At 39.1% G+C, this 15440-nt stretch overlaps 3 protein-coding genes across 3 annotated transcripts; 2 read left to right on the forward strand and 1 right to left on the reverse strand.

Annotated features, from left to right (window-relative positions):
- Positions 1 to 624: 624 nt before the first annotated feature.
- Positions 625 to 5583, reverse strand: LOC115579013 (proteasome subunit beta type-6-B like protein). The gene is made up of 6 exons (XM_030412456.1): positions 5432 to 5583; positions 4917 to 4987; positions 3699 to 3830; positions 1805 to 1934; positions 1565 to 1709; positions 625 to 1071 (listed from the first exon to the last, which is right to left on the reverse strand). The coding sequence occupies exons 1-6, from the start codon at positions 5477 to 5479 to the stop codon at positions 944 to 946; spliced, it is 654 nt and encodes a 217-aa protein (XP_030268316.1). The 5' UTR covers positions 5480 to 5583; the 3' UTR covers positions 625 to 943.
- On the forward strand, positions 5302 to 10217 carry LOC115579006 (proteasome subunit beta type-7-like). The gene is made up of 8 exons (XM_030412451.1): positions 5302 to 5639; positions 5885 to 5972; positions 6349 to 6446; positions 6685 to 6825; positions 7367 to 7482; positions 8828 to 8886; positions 9131 to 9282; positions 9825 to 10217. The coding sequence occupies exons 1-8, from the start codon at positions 5578 to 5580 to the stop codon at positions 9934 to 9936; spliced, it is 828 nt and encodes a 275-aa protein (XP_030268311.1). The 5' UTR covers positions 5302 to 5577; the 3' UTR covers positions 9937 to 10217.
- Positions 10218 to 10530: 313 nt separating this feature from the next.
- Positions 10531 to 14678, forward strand: LOC115579008 (proteasome subunit beta type-8-like). Its single transcript, XM_030412452.1, has 6 exons — positions 10531 to 11021; positions 11255 to 11396; positions 12137 to 12248; positions 12573 to 12702; positions 12986 to 13190; positions 14196 to 14678. The coding sequence occupies exons 1-6, from the start codon at positions 10872 to 10874 to the stop codon at positions 14282 to 14284; spliced, it is 828 nt and encodes a 275-aa protein (XP_030268312.1). The 5' UTR covers positions 10531 to 10871; the 3' UTR covers positions 14285 to 14678.
- Positions 14679 to 15440: the final 762 nt, after the last annotated feature.

The following is a 15440-nucleotide window of genomic DNA, read 5'->3' on the forward strand; positions in this document are numbered from 1 at the left end:
CACAGGCTTCATCTCAGTTAAAGGGGCACTGTGTTGTTTTGGAGACGAAATTCAAACTCGGAATTTTAATATTTACAATATTAATGAGGGAATAATATAAACTCAGAAATATTTTTTTTTCTCCACATAACTGAATAAACGAGCTGTTCTCAGAGGAAAATAAGGTCACAGAACACTAACTGAAGATAGAAAGGTGGCAGGGTCCGCCACATACAAACAAAGTTAAACAGTATGAAAATGTGTTGTTTTTCATTTAGTTTGTTTAGGCATGCAATAATCAATCAATGAAGATCTGTCACTTCTGATTAACATTTAGTTGTGCATTTAACCTTACGATGGGATAACAGTAAAGTCATACTTGAGTAAATTTAAATATAATGTGTCAAATATATACATTTGGTTAACTTGAAAAATCACCTATACAAAAGTACTTGGTTAAAAAGTATCTGATATTATTTACTTAATGTTTAGGGACAAGTACTTAGTATAATCTGCCACACATTACAGCATCTAACGTCCCTAAATGGGCCAATAAAATACTTAAACGCAACAATTGGACCAACAGCTACAACAGTAATTCACAGAACACATCACAGAACACATAATAAAGAATGAGAAAGAACATTTCAATTTTGGAAAATATTTATTTTAATTTCACATATTTCCTCACATTAAAAAAAAGAAAGTACACAAACATGCTGTTTGGATGGATTGAAGGCAGAGAATCCCTGTTTATGACAGTGGAATGATCATGGTTTTGTAATAACGATTCTGCATATTATCATATTAACTAACCCTGTTGTTACAGCTCTGTTTCAACATTCAGTTTCTCAATAAGAGAAACTGATCTTTCATATGTCTGAAAACAAGTCTGAGTGATAAAAATGTGGCTCTGGGATTCAAAACAATTTCTCCATAAAGCAAAAAAAAAAAAAGATGGCGGTCACTCATCATGGAACTTTGGCAGCTTGTCACCAGGCACCACCACATGCTCCACCCCTTTTTCTGTGATCACCACCAGGTGAGCGATGCCTCCGCTGACGTTGTCTCTGCCCATGGCCAGAGCGAGAGCTGTGAGCACAGACAGAGGGATGAAACAAAGGGAGGGCAGAGGAGGAGCAAAGACAGGAAGAGAAATATAGGTCAAGTTGAACACGCACAGTGATGCAGTTTTTGGTATTCATAAAGCTTCAAACTGCAACTATTAACAATAAGAAGCATTTAATTGTGATTGAAAATGATTTTCATTTAAATCTTTCTTTCAACACTGCAAATCCTTTGATTTTAATGTGCAACAATATAAATATCCTCTCAGTCTGAACTTTTTCATTAAATATTAATGGTGACATTTCTATATTTAGGCCACTTACATTTGTTTCACAACTAAACAAAACTCTTGAAGTCCTTGTCAAACCCTCATTTTTTATTTGGTAAAGAATACTAACCCAGCACAGATTTGCAGAGCATGAATATTTATCTCGATCTCACCCTTCATTCATAATCACAGACTTTCCTGCAACTTCCTAACAAAATAAATACACACTTATTGATGATGGAATAGTACCATTAGTGGCAAACTGCAGGCATTCCTCTCTGCTCATGTTGGGTTTGTATTTGGCATCAACGTAACCGTAGATGTAAGTGCTGCCTGAGCCGCCGATGGTAACAGGCTGACTGACCAACATCCCACCTAGAGCCACGACGTACACCTGGAGAGAGATGGAGAATATCAGTGATGCAGCAGGACTTACTATCATCATCACCACTTATCTGATGTTTAACTGTTTTTATAACCACTTCCTACCTGTGGCCCTTTCTTCCTGTCCCAGCCTGCTGTGATGAAGCCGGCCTGTAGTTCATCTTTGTTTTTGTAACAAAGGTCTTTCAACACAGATGCAGCAGAAATCACCAGAGGAGGCGTCTCCATCTGGATACTACAGATTGGAGAAGGATCAGAAAAGATCAGAGACAAAATCAAAGACCAACAATACGGTTGAAAGTACAAATGTCAGCAAAAGAGAAAGAAGGCTTAAACCTGCCTAATCTAAAATTCTATTACTGGGCAGCTCAGCTGCGAACGGTGATGGCATGGGTTGTCGGGGACCTAGAGACCGGATGGGTCTCTATTGAACAAAACTCCATACCAGGGGTACCCCTGTCTAGTCTTCCATTTCTTAGCCAGCAGTCTCAGAAAAAACTTAAAATCAATAATATGTGAGTCATACACATATTGAAGGTCTGGAATCGTGTCCAAAAGCAACTAAAATGGGTTGTAGCCCTGTCACAGGCCATGCCTATAGTCTGGAACATAGAGTTTTTACCATCCATGTCATACAGGACCTACAAAAGGTGGGCGGAGAATGGTCTGACAATAATAAATCAACTCCCAGATGGGCACACATTTCAATCTTTCTCACAACTTAGAGACAAGTTTGCCCTGCTTTCAAGTGACCTATATAGATATTTTCAAATCAGACATTATGTTACGAAAAATACAGATTGGGAACATCTACGAAAGGAACCTAAAAATATAGAAAGCCATTTAAACATCTGTCTGAACACGGTTCCTCAACAGAAAAACAAGTATCTCACATGTACAATAAATTAAGGCTAGATATGTTGGATAATACACTACACATCAAACAACAATGGGAACTGGAGCTGAATGCAATAATAGAGGATGACTCTTCGGAAAACATGTCCAGATGCCATAGGGTGGTTGGAAGCCAACTCTATAAAGACTGTAAAGTCAAAACCAGGTTCTTCAGGACATCGATAACAACTTCTGCCTCCAAAAACAATCCCAGCAACAAATGTTGGAGGAATTGTGGTGTGGACCATACTCATATATTTTGTGACTCCCTGAAAATACAAATATTTTTGGAAAAAGGCCAAAGAAAAAATCTTGGCAATGGACCTTCCCATGGACCCTCTGTTATTTTTATTAGATGTATTTCCTGACAACGTGTTTAACACAGAACAATGTTATATACTACATGTTTTGTTGATGATTGCAAGAAAAAATATTACTATTAACTGGATGAAACCTAACCCCCCCATGATGGTTACAGAAAGTAAAGCATGTTTACATGATGGAATATATGACTGCCCAGTTACAGCTAAAAGTACCCATTTTTATGAGAAGATGGACTCTAGTTATTGACTATCTCGCCGAAGACTCTCATACCTCAAAAGCTAAATTCCATTTAAACAACTACTGCAATTACCACCATTTGACTTGTTTTTGTTAGAAAAGTGCGTGTGTGCTCTGTCTTTATACAATGATATCTATGCGTGACAGATAAGACCCAATCTCAAGATGATTTTCTGTTTTTCTTTGTCAGAAAAAAAAAAAAAGATCAGAGAGAGTCAGATGTTAAAGTCTGTGCTGTTGGATATAGATTATTTGGATGGGTGGATTGGATTATGGATTATTTGCTACAGGTGAAAAATCAATGTTGTGTTTACTCTATGTGTGAGACAGTTGTAGCACTTTCAGCATTAGTTTGCATTACATAACTTGTAAGGAGTACTGAAGGAATAAAAGGCTGAAAATATGATAAAAAATAACCAAAAGTGTGTTTAATAAAATACTATTACAAAGTGAAACGTGATGTTGAAACATGCTCTTTCTGCATGTTATACGTACGTGTATTTGTGTGTGTGTGTGTGTGTGTTTGTGTGTTTGCATGTGTCACCTGTGGAAGGACAGGTGGAACTTCGCAGCCTTGGTGACGGCCTGAGCGTCTGCGAGCGAGCCTGCCATGCAGCAGAAGATCTGGTCATGAACCTGAATCACCTTGTTGATGGTCTTAGATGATACATATTCTCTGAAGATAAAGACAAAGAAAAGATTACCAAACGCTCAGACCACACACACATTTACATCTCTGTGATAACATTAAACTAATGAGCTCATCATAATACAGGAATCAGGTCCCACACATGCTCCTAAATGCATCATGCAGTTATGAAGCGTTCAACATTCAGACAGGTAAAACACAACACTCTTTTCAGTGAAGAATTCATTTTACTTAAACGTCGTATTGTAAGAATTCCCAACTCATCAGATACTGATGCTTTGGGATTTTAGGTTAGGTCAGCTGCCATTGTTGGGAATGCGGCTCAAAAAATAGGACCCTCAAGTAATATCACCCCTTTAAAGGGCATTATGAGTAGACGTCCTGCATTAAAGGCTACATAAACCAAGTAAAGAGTTTTAAATATAAAAGTTGTGCATGAAAAAAGCCTTTTTGAGTGTTGGATTATAATAACTCATGCATCAATGTGTAAGAAGCCTTTTAATGTTGCAGGACAAGTGGATCTTATTTTAAATGCCTGTTGAGTTATTTAATCTCTAACAATGCATTTAGTTTATAAGCTAATTAGGTTTTAAGTTATTCATGTAACATCTTTATTTGTAAAGTAGTAACTAGCAGTCACTTATAATACATGAAGTGATAAGTAGGATATTTTCCTCTGAATTGTTAAGCGGAAGCATAAAAATAGACTCCTCGCGAAATTATCAAGCACAGGTACCTCAAATTTCTATTAATAAGCTTAATAGAGCAATAAATCAAAATGGGGATGGTTTAAAGTTAATGTAAAATGTAGTTTTTACTGGATAGCTGTAACATGCAAACAGTTATTGGAGCTGAGAAGTTGTCATGTTGCCAAAAACAACGTGACAAAATTACAAAACTCTGTGTAAATTTACAGACTGTTGGCTGACATAACTGATGCATTTGTAACATATTTACTGAGTCCAATACGTCTTTCAATGGTTTTGTACTAAAAAAAAAATCATCCAGCAGAGTTTCGTTTGTGTGCATCAACTTGAATTCGTGGATTTTATCTTTATCATGAATGTGCACAACACTAAAGGGGACTTCAGTGTGTCTGAGGAGCATCCTCACCCTCCGATGGAAGCTCTGGAATCTGACCCAATCACGACCCCTCCATCAAACACTGCAGCCAGGATGGTGGTCTGAGGGAGAGAGCGTCACTGTTGGTGAGTTAAGATTCTCCAGCAAGACAAAATACTTAGCACTGGGTTATTCAGCATCACAGGTTTACATTTTTCTCCTGCCTGCCTGTTCATTCATGCCGACTGAGTGCTGCTATGAATTCTGGGATATAGAGTTCTATCAAGGCATGGTTTTTCAGGGGCTATAACTTGAAAATGAAAGTTTAGCCAGGGTCGTTTTCTGTTGAAATGTGACGATTTAACTCAGTCAGGGCTAACATGAACTAATTACTGATAGTAAAACACGTGGAATGTCGAGTCGATGTTATTTCATTGTGTGTCAAGATTCAGGTATAGCATCACCTGCTCCTCCGCGAAATCGGTTATCGCTCATTTACGCGTAATGGCGCGTAAAGGTGCTGCATCAATAGGTAAAGATACGAGTGATCTGCCGGATTTACTCACCCCTGTGCTGACTCCTTTGACTTGAGAGCCCGTGTAGTGTTTCTCCATTTTTACTTCAAAATCGAAAGAGAGGAAAGAGAGGTGACGCTCCAAACAGCGACCTCAGGCGCACGGAGACGCACAGAGACGACGCAGTCACATCCAGTATGGCGCTATCAAATGTCCTCGAAACTCCTGCGGCAGGGTTTAATTTCGACAACGCAGCGAGGTATGAACTTCTTTTTTATATTTCTCAGCAGCAGACTGTTTCAGCGATGATATGAAATGAAATAAAACTGTTAGTGACGCTGAGCTGACATCACTTTCAAAAGCGAAAGTAACTTTTTCCTGCTTGTTTATCGGTGTAATCAATTTAACGATATAATGATGATGTGTTCACGGTTATTTCAACTATAAATATAAATTCATCAGTTGACCCTCCTCCTGATCCCTATCTTCACTCCCCCTCTCCAGGAATGCTGCATTAGAGGGTCTTTTTGAAAGAGGACAGGCACCTAAACCTCTGAAAACTGGCACCACGATAGCAGGAGTTGTGTTCAAGGCGAGTATGGATGTATAAACTGCACTGATAAAAACATTAATAAACCAGAGTTACATCAAAGTAAGTTATCCTTTATGGTTCTGTACTTTCCATCCTGTAAACAGCACTCCAGTTGTTTTGTAAAGTCCAGGAGACAATAGTGAACATACCCAACATTCTGTTTATTTTGTATTTCCTTGCTTAAAAAATGCTGTTGTTAAACAGGGAACTCACAAATATATACTGAAGCATCACTGAACACAACAGGGGGAATTTTTTGGATTAGATATAACTTTATTCTAAGTGCTGAGACAAAGACATGCAGTCATTACAAGTCCCTAATTACACTTGCATGGCCAAAATCCACAACTTTTTCAATTCTTCTGTGTTGGTGCAGGATGGAGTCGTGCTGGGAGCGGACACGAGAGCTACCTCTGATGAAGTGGTGGCCGACAAGATGTGTGCAAAGATCCACTACATTGCTCCGAATATATAGTAAGTCTCATTCATGTCACACAAAAACCACAAGCGGCAAAGTCCGCCTTGATATGCTCTCATTGTTATGAGTCTGTAATGCCCAAAACACTTGTATTTTTTGGGGTACACTGAATATTTTTCCCTAAACATTTGCCTTGAGATTTCCTACATAGCCCAGAATGAATGACTTACCAATGCCCTTTTCATCTTTTCCATCCTCTTTACTATCTTTTTATTCCTCTCTCTCCCTCCCTAGCTGTTGTGGAGCAGGAACAGCAGCAGATACAGAGAAGACCACTGACCTTCTCTCCTCCAACCTCACCATCTTCTCTCTGAACAGCGGGAGGAACCCTCGTGTCATCATGGCCGTCAACATACTGCAGGATATGCTGTACAGGTTTGTGGAACACCAGACATGCACCTGTATGTCCTGTACAACAGCTCCGACCTTCAAAATATGTCGAAGTGATCTCATGACACAGTACACTTTGAAAAGATAAGATATGTTTTAAGCAGCGGACTCCGATATTACAATATGATTTGGCAATTCCTCATATGACAACTGACACACAGAAGTTCCTGAGCTATAAACTTTCACAGTGTTTTACCTTATTAAATGAGCAGATGAAGGGAAAGAGAGGTTAAAAGACAAGGTAGCAGGGGATGGTTGATGTTGGTGGTGGGTTGATGTTCCCAGACTTCTCAGTGAGTTACGTAGATTTAGATCTGTTTAATGTCTCTTTTATTGACTTTATTTGCACATTCATATCACCTTTGTTATCTTCTTTGTTTATTTAGTCTGGTTGTTTCTCTAAATTTGCTTTATATCAATAAATGTGCTTGAATATCATATTGTAATTCTGTTCATATTTTGGCTCAATATAAAAACTGTGGTGATCGTCAGGCCTCCTGTGCTCTGATCTCTCTCTGCTCCTCAGGTATCACGGCCAAATTGGTGCCAATCTTATACTGGGTGGAGTAGACTGCACTGGGAACCACCTGTACACAGTGGGGCCATACGGGAGTGTAAATGAGGTGCCTTACCTTGCAATGGGTATGTGATGTGCATTTGTGGCGCTGTTACTGTTACTGTGCCTGTGTTTTGTTTTTTTGTCAGTGAAGTTACTTTGCTGCTCTTTTCTGTCCTTTCAGTTGAGTCGACTGTTACTGCTCAAGTTATTTACCTAACTCTTCTTTAAGTATCAAATGTGTCGTTTTGTGTGCAAAATACGAGTGTTTGAAATGGCAGACGCTTTATATACGTTGATAAACTCACTGCCAGAATATATCTAATAATGCTATACTATAATAAAGATCATGACTTTGACATTCTATGATTTACCATTTATTGGGGAGAGCTAGGACTGTATGTTGGTTTAGGTGGATTCGCTGGAACACCTCATCCACACAGACACTCTGATTAGAGAGCATGCCGGACACTAGGGCTGGGTATCACCAGGTACCTCGCGATACGATACTATCACGATATTTTGCCCACGATAACGATAATATCACGATACAGCGATTCTGCGATGATCGATATATTGCAAAAAATTTCATCCACGATACATCACGATATCTGTGTCACTGAAGAAATTCTGAATTTATTGACTGCACTGAATCCATTTCACAGGAATTACAAAACATTGTCAATCAATTTCACATGAATGACAGCCAAGTAAACAAAGAGTATATTGCACAGTGACTGTTCTTAACACTCATACTGACTACAACTATCATTAAATATCTATATGTGTAGGTTTCAGAGCTACTTAAACCATTTTTAAAATTTTATTTGGTTGTATGCCTATGTTTGAATAAAGATAAAGCTGTCCTCCGAAGAGGGGTGGTGGTGGGCCAAAAAAAAAAAAAAACATGTAAAAAAAATTGTTTTATCTTATTTTTTTTACATTTTTTAAATATCAATATTTGGCACCAGTGTATCGATAACGTACCTCAAGACAAAATATCGCAATATATCGTAGAATTGATATTTTGGCACACCCCTACCGGACACAGGAGGGCAATTAATGTGGCTTTAATGATGAAGCTTGACTCCAAATCACACAGAGCTGTTTACACTGTCTGAGGTTTTACATTGGTCTGATTGACTCTCTGTACTGTTATCTTCATCACAAACGCAGACAGGCATCAAGCAGAATCAACTGGAATGCCGTGAATAGCTTAACATTGTTTTCCCAAGGACCCCCTTAGCTGCCCGACGAGGTGCCTGATGTAAAACACACTAAATTCAGCACTGAACAGTTCCTGCACAAAACACACACAGTAATAATAGGGAATTTACAACACCATTATATATATATACCCTATATATCATATCATATTATATAATGACACATCCAGTCTGTTTCATTTCATTTAACTCTGTGTCTGTTCAGGATCTGGAGATCTGGCAGCTCTTGGGATTCTTGAGGATGGGTTCAAACTGGACCTGGAGGTACGCTATATACAACTGTTGTTGAATACTGTAACAATGATTGATGCATGCTCACAAAATTATGACACTTACTTTGGGCATCTTTTAATCAAATAATTGCACTGTAATCCAAAGAAGCTTCTGGGAATTTAGAAACTGCTACAGATGGATTTTAAAACCGACCTCTGTCTTCTCCTTCATGTTCTGTATATATCTGTTTCCTCATTTTCACCATCATTTCCCTGATTTCTCCAAACTCTCTCAGCTGGAGGAGGCGAAGGAGTTGGTGCGTGTTGCAATCCATGCAGGCATCATGAGTGACCTCGGCTCAGGCAACAACATCGATATATGTGTCATCACCAGACAAGGAGTGGACTACATCAGACCTTACCAGGAGTCAGAGTTCAAAGACAACAGGTAGGCCTGGAATATAAGTATTACATATAAGTATGAGGTTACTAAACATCTACTCTCTGGGTAGATTCCAAACAGATGAGTTGGATCAAGTGGCTCCATATTTGAAGGGATTTTAATTAGTTTTAATTCCTTTATTCCAGATTTCCTTGTGAATATCTTTAATTTGTCATTGTCAGTGTGTTAATGCATTCATGTCAGCTGTGCCACACATGCCAGATTAAACCATGATGTTTTAAAAGTGGAGAATGCAAAGCAAAACTGGTCCACACAAACACTTAGGAAAACACATATACCGCTTTTGTCATGCAGTGACCGAAAGGAAAGTCTGTATTATTTTATGTAGAATAATGAAAGGTTGGATTAAACAAACAAATATGATTTATTCTTTAAACCAACAATGTTTAATGTGTGTCAGGAAGTGTCACCAATAAGAAGACACAGTGAATATCTAGGTCCTACTAAGTTTCTGATTCAGTGTCAGAAATTAATTAACCTCTTAATTAAAATGTAACAATCTCTCTGTATCTCTTCTTCTCTTCTAGGAAAATTAAATACAGATATCGCCCAGGCACGACGCCTGTTATGACGGAGAAAGTCGTCCCCTTAAAGCTGGAGGTTGTCCAGGAGAGCGTGCAGCAGATGGATACAGCCTGAGCCGCGGTGCACCGTCACACCACATAAACACCAAAACATCAGAGGATTTCATTCATTCATATTACATTTTAAAGGAACGTAGTGAAACATCTCAAACTTTTAATTTTCACTGTCCTCATGGTTTCTACACTGATGCTCTACTTCACTGAACTGTAGTTCAGAAACTACATTACTGCAGCTGTACAGTTAACAGGAAGACTGTTATTACACCACCATGAGGAGATTGCAACATGTTTTCACAAAATGGAATAATAATAAAAAAAAAAACTAAATAAACATTTTGTTTGACTCCTGCCTGATTTCTTTGCCATTTGTATAATTATTTAGACTGCTGATTAACTTACTGTAATAATTAAGTTTCCAAACATCATCTTTGTACTTATGGTAACACATAAAAGGAAACGTGATGTGATGTTGGTTTATACATAATATTATAAAAAGGCATTAGAAAATGTACTTTTACACTGTTGAAACATGCTCACAGGCATCAGTTCTGCAGCCTAGTTCACCTCTGCAGGCTTCCACAAACCTGTGTGGCGCATTTCTGCCTAGAGACGGATGATGAGGAAAAACTACAGCGCTCTCCTATTGGTTATCCGGCTTTATCCACCTTTTTTTAATATAAGATGAATATCATGGAGGTTTTCTTGTAGTCTTTGTTTTCTAATGTTGATAAGTTAACTTTGTTTACAAAAAAACAGCCAGGATAGGCCAGATTAGTAGTTGCGCATCGTTTTTGTGTCGCTGAACATTTTGGAATTGTCATTTTGCGCTTTTAGAAAACTCTTTGAAACTCTTTCACTTTCGTATCCTCTGTCACGCACAAGGAAATTAGCTATCCGCGACGCTTTGTCAATCAGCTTCGTCGTTTTGTTAAACCCAACACCTGAACAGTAGAATATAAACAGAAGATAGTTAATCCAGTTTAATACAGAATGGCTCTTTTCGACGTGAGTGGTTTCAAAGATTATTCTGAGCTGCGCAGGCAGATTCATCCCGGGGGGAAGACGCACCTCGTCGACCGGACCAACCACTACAATTTCGGGGCCAAAACCCAGGAGTTTGCAGTTCCTCTGGGTGTAGACGTGAGTATCGTGAGTTTTGGTAATAAATGAATATACTCTTATCCGGTAAACCTGACACAAGCATGACGCGTCAGACGCGGCGTGGGTCAAGTTATTTTACGCGTCAGTGGTTTTCAGTGTTTGGTGAGTGTTTGTTTCCTGACATATAATATGCATCACTCTTAACTATCAAAAGTTACTGTCAAAGAATATTACTACACATCACTCAGGTACCTTCTCTGATTTCATTTAAGCCGTCAGGGTTCATCAAGTCCTGCAGCCGTGACGGAGGTGTGTGTATAGAGCTGAACCACGGTACGACCACTCTGGCCTTCAAGTTCAGACATGGAGTCATCGTGGCTGTGGACTCCAGAGCATCAGCTGGACGTTACTTAGGTAAATACACACATCTGGGGTGTGTAAAAGGTGATAAAAGCCTGGCAGGTATTAGCTTCTGTGAATAAAAGACAGGAGGCAGAGAGTGACAGGACCCAGTTAGCCACATTCCCTGGCCCCCATCAAAAAGACCCCCTGATCACTCAAAGGTTACAAAGGTCTCTACCAGGTGTGGAGCTTTGAAATGTCAAATTTAGAGAGCATGAACTGAATGTTGTCAGTGCTTTACATAAAGTAATAACTACAGAGGAAAAGATACAACAGTGCATGGTGCAGGATGGAGAGGCTGAACAACAGACCGACAGTGTGATTGACAAGCTGAACACTTCTGTCCGGGCAGTAGCTGGGAAAAGTTGGCCCAGTGTTCCCAGATAACTTTGTTGAGACCTGGAATACACACTAAAACACAATGTATATACATGACCAGGTCCTCGGGCCATCACAATAACTATACAGACTCATTAATTAAGTCACAAAAATAAACTATTTATGATGAAGGGTTGAGGATGAGTTCAGCAGTCTCACATCCTGAGAAAGAAGCTGTTAAGGAGATACTTCTGTATCTTTTGCCAGTTGACAGCAGGGTTACAGGTGTGTCTGGGGTGGATGTTGTCTTTTCGTATCCTTTGCATTCTGCACAGAAGCCTCACCTTACTGAAATCACTGATGCTCGAAAGATGGTCACCAATGATGCTCTGGATGATAATCTCTGTTAATAAATGTCTCTGTTCTGTTTGCAGCATCCAACGATGTCAACAAGGTCATAGAGATCAACCCCTACCTGCTGGGCACCATGTCGGGCAGCGCTGCAGACTGCCAGTACTGGGAGAGACTGCTGGCCAAAGAATGCAGGTTCGTCATGCAGTGTTTGAATACTGGTCCCATTATCTGTCAGACTTTCTTTAATAATTCGGCATTGTTTTTATCCTTGTATCTATGGGTTTGGTGATGTACTGCATGCAGGTAGTTGTGTTAGGAAGTATCAATGAAATATTAAGTATCAAAAGTCAGTGTTCTTATAAATCCGGGCGGCTGCTAACCCAGGAAAACAGTATCACTATAGTGCTGTCAGGCTACACGTTTAGGGCAACCTAGATAACATGCAGGGCTGATTGATATGTTAAGTGATTTCCATATTAATTGATTGATGTCTTCTTTTATTATTATTTAATCCAGGCTGTACAGGCTGAGGAACAACCACAGGATCTCTGTGGCTGCTGCCTCCAAGCTGCTGTCCAACATGATGCTGGGTTACAGAGGCATGGGCCTCTCTATGGGCAGCATGATCTGTGGATGGGACAAAGAGGTGAGCTGTGGCTGTGTTGGGGGACCAGAAGTCACTTTAATTGTGTTATTATTGCCTTCATCATAGTCAGAAGTAATATGATGTATCTCAAAATGTACGCATGGAAGTATAACTCCTTCAACGAGTCAGGTAGACAGTAAGAAGATGAATGTGTACACTAAAGGATGCAGCAGCTCAATAAATGTGAATCAACCAAACAGACAGTAGTAATGTCACACCTTAATCTGGAAGTTTGGTATTATTATCACAACGGTGCCCTGTGAATGACTGTGTCCTCCACCAGGGTCCTGGTCTGTACTACGTGGACGATAACGGGACGCGTCTGTCTGGTCGTATGTTCTCCACCGGCTGTGGTAACAGTTACGCCTACGGTGTCGTGGACAGCGGTTACCGGGAAGACATGACGGTGGAGGAGGCGTATGAGCTGGGCCGTCGGGGCATCGCTCACGCTACACACAGGGATGCTTACTCTGGAGGAGTGGTGAACAGTGAGTGTAGTTTATTTATATCTCTCTCTAAAATATTCGTTTTGGTCACACCAGTAATTGGTTGTCAGTTGATCAGTCAGTGCATTTTTGCAGGGTTGTCCGATAGGACGAATCCTACATGACTTGTCCTAACAAGTTCTGCTGTAACAAAATAATTTCCCAGTCTGGGATCATTAAAGTAATTCTATCTATCTATCTATCTATCTATCTATCTATCTATCTATCTATCTATCTATCTATCTATCTATCTATCTATCTAACTATCTATCTATCTATCTATCTATCTATCTAAAGCACCATCATGTTGCTAACATTAATGTTTTGTTGAAATACTGCAACATGTTTCAGATGGATATCCGTGAAATTTGGTTGAGACGTTCACGCCCCCCTCAGGATGATTTGTATTAATATGTTGATCCTCTAACTGTTCATCTGTCACAATCATCAAACCTTCAAAACCAACATTTACATAATTTCCAACTGCACTTTGTGTTTAGTGGTAATTATTTATTTATTATTAGTTTCATTCGAACCCCCTGAGATACATCATCTCATGGTCAAGCGGGTCCTTAGACACACTTAGAACATCAAATTTAACAGACATTTAAACAAAATAAATACATGAATTATAGTAATGATTACAAAGTGAAATAATCCCCTAAAACAGTCAACACAAACAGCCTCTCTGACAACAACACACCACACATGTCTCTGTGACAAGTGCACAAGACGGACAAAAAATAAACAAAGTAAAGAGTTTAGTCATAACAAAACAATGAAAAACTAAAGTGGTCTTTGGGTTAAACAACACCTAGCTTCATGTCTGGTTTGGCAGCGTTTGTTACCTGTTACTTCCTGTCTCTCTCTCTCTCTCTCTCCATTCATTTCCTGTCATGTCTCAAATGTTCAAGTAAAAACACAACATGCACAAAAATGAATAGATTGAGCAAAGACTGTGTGTATTTGTGTGTTCATGTCTGTGTTTTGTTTGTGTGTTTGTCTCAGTGTACCACATGCAGGAGGACGGCTGGATAAAGGTGTGTAAGGAAGACGTGTCAGAGCTGATCCACCGCTACAGGAAGGGAATGTTCTGATTCTGACCCGTCAGCCTCAGCTCTCTGAACATGGTCCAATGATTTGTGTATTTCCAAAGTGAAATTTCACATTTGTGAAATAAATGAATCTCTTAGTCTCACAGCAGAGTGTAAAGTGTAGGGACCAGAGAAGGTCTACGTCTGATTTTGGAATGTAAATGAAATGTCAGATTTTACAAAACTACTTACAGCTATTTTTTTTTCTACATATGAACCTGAACTTTGCAGGATCTAATTATCATTGTTAAGTTGTTCAGATGTTGGTTTGGTTATTGTTCATTGTATTATGTAACATTGATACTCTACATGGTTCAGTGTGGTAATTTGTGGTTTGTTGACATCCTGTAAAGATCTTACAACACAGAGATCCAAATAAAGACTGTTGTTCATCTCACTGCTCGGTCCTGTAGTTACTTACCTGAACTGATACATGTTAAATTTTTATATAAAATGTTCGGTTAAACACTCGTGTATGAGTATGTTGTATGTCGCTGAAATTAGAAGAATAACATATTTGTTATTTCCAGCCACTCGTAAAAAAATATGTTGACATGTGGATAATATTAACTTGTCATAACACTTGACACACTTACAATGTTGACAGAGTCTTTGTTTTACTTTTTGTAAATATCAAAATACAGTTCTTCTATATTGATCTTTAGAGGACACTTTGAAGATCGTATCACCTGTTACAGAATGCTTTAATTATTACTGGGCGTCTTGTAAAATGTGACCATAATCATACAGGATTGGCGCATCAAATCTGTCCAAACCTGTTGGGTGAGACGTCTAAAGCTCTTCAGTGTTACTGATGACTGGTGTCAGACTCACAGAATGTTTTACTAACATGAAGAAACTGGGTGATATCAATTAATGTAAATATAACCTTTGTATTTGTTTGTATGGTTTATTATACATGTATAGCTTCAAATATCAGATAGGCTGGTGATACAACATGATGAAGAACATTTCACGTAGAATATGAAACTGAGCTGTGATGTCATCTGTAGCCATGCAGAACTCAGGACAGGTTCGGCCCATGAAGGTATTGGTATTCATTTTAAAAATCTGGTCAATCAACATGATCTCTAAACAGGATCTGTTGTTTTCTTGCCCTGAAATGAACCTTTGCAGGTGTCAGAGGGCCATCAGTTCA

Source organism: Sparus aurata, chromosome 3, assembly GCF_900880675.1.
Source record: "Sparus aurata chromosome 3, fSpaAur1.1, whole genome shotgun sequence".
NCBI classification, from domain to species: domain Eukaryota; kingdom Metazoa; phylum Chordata; class Actinopteri; order Spariformes; family Sparidae; genus Sparus; species Sparus aurata.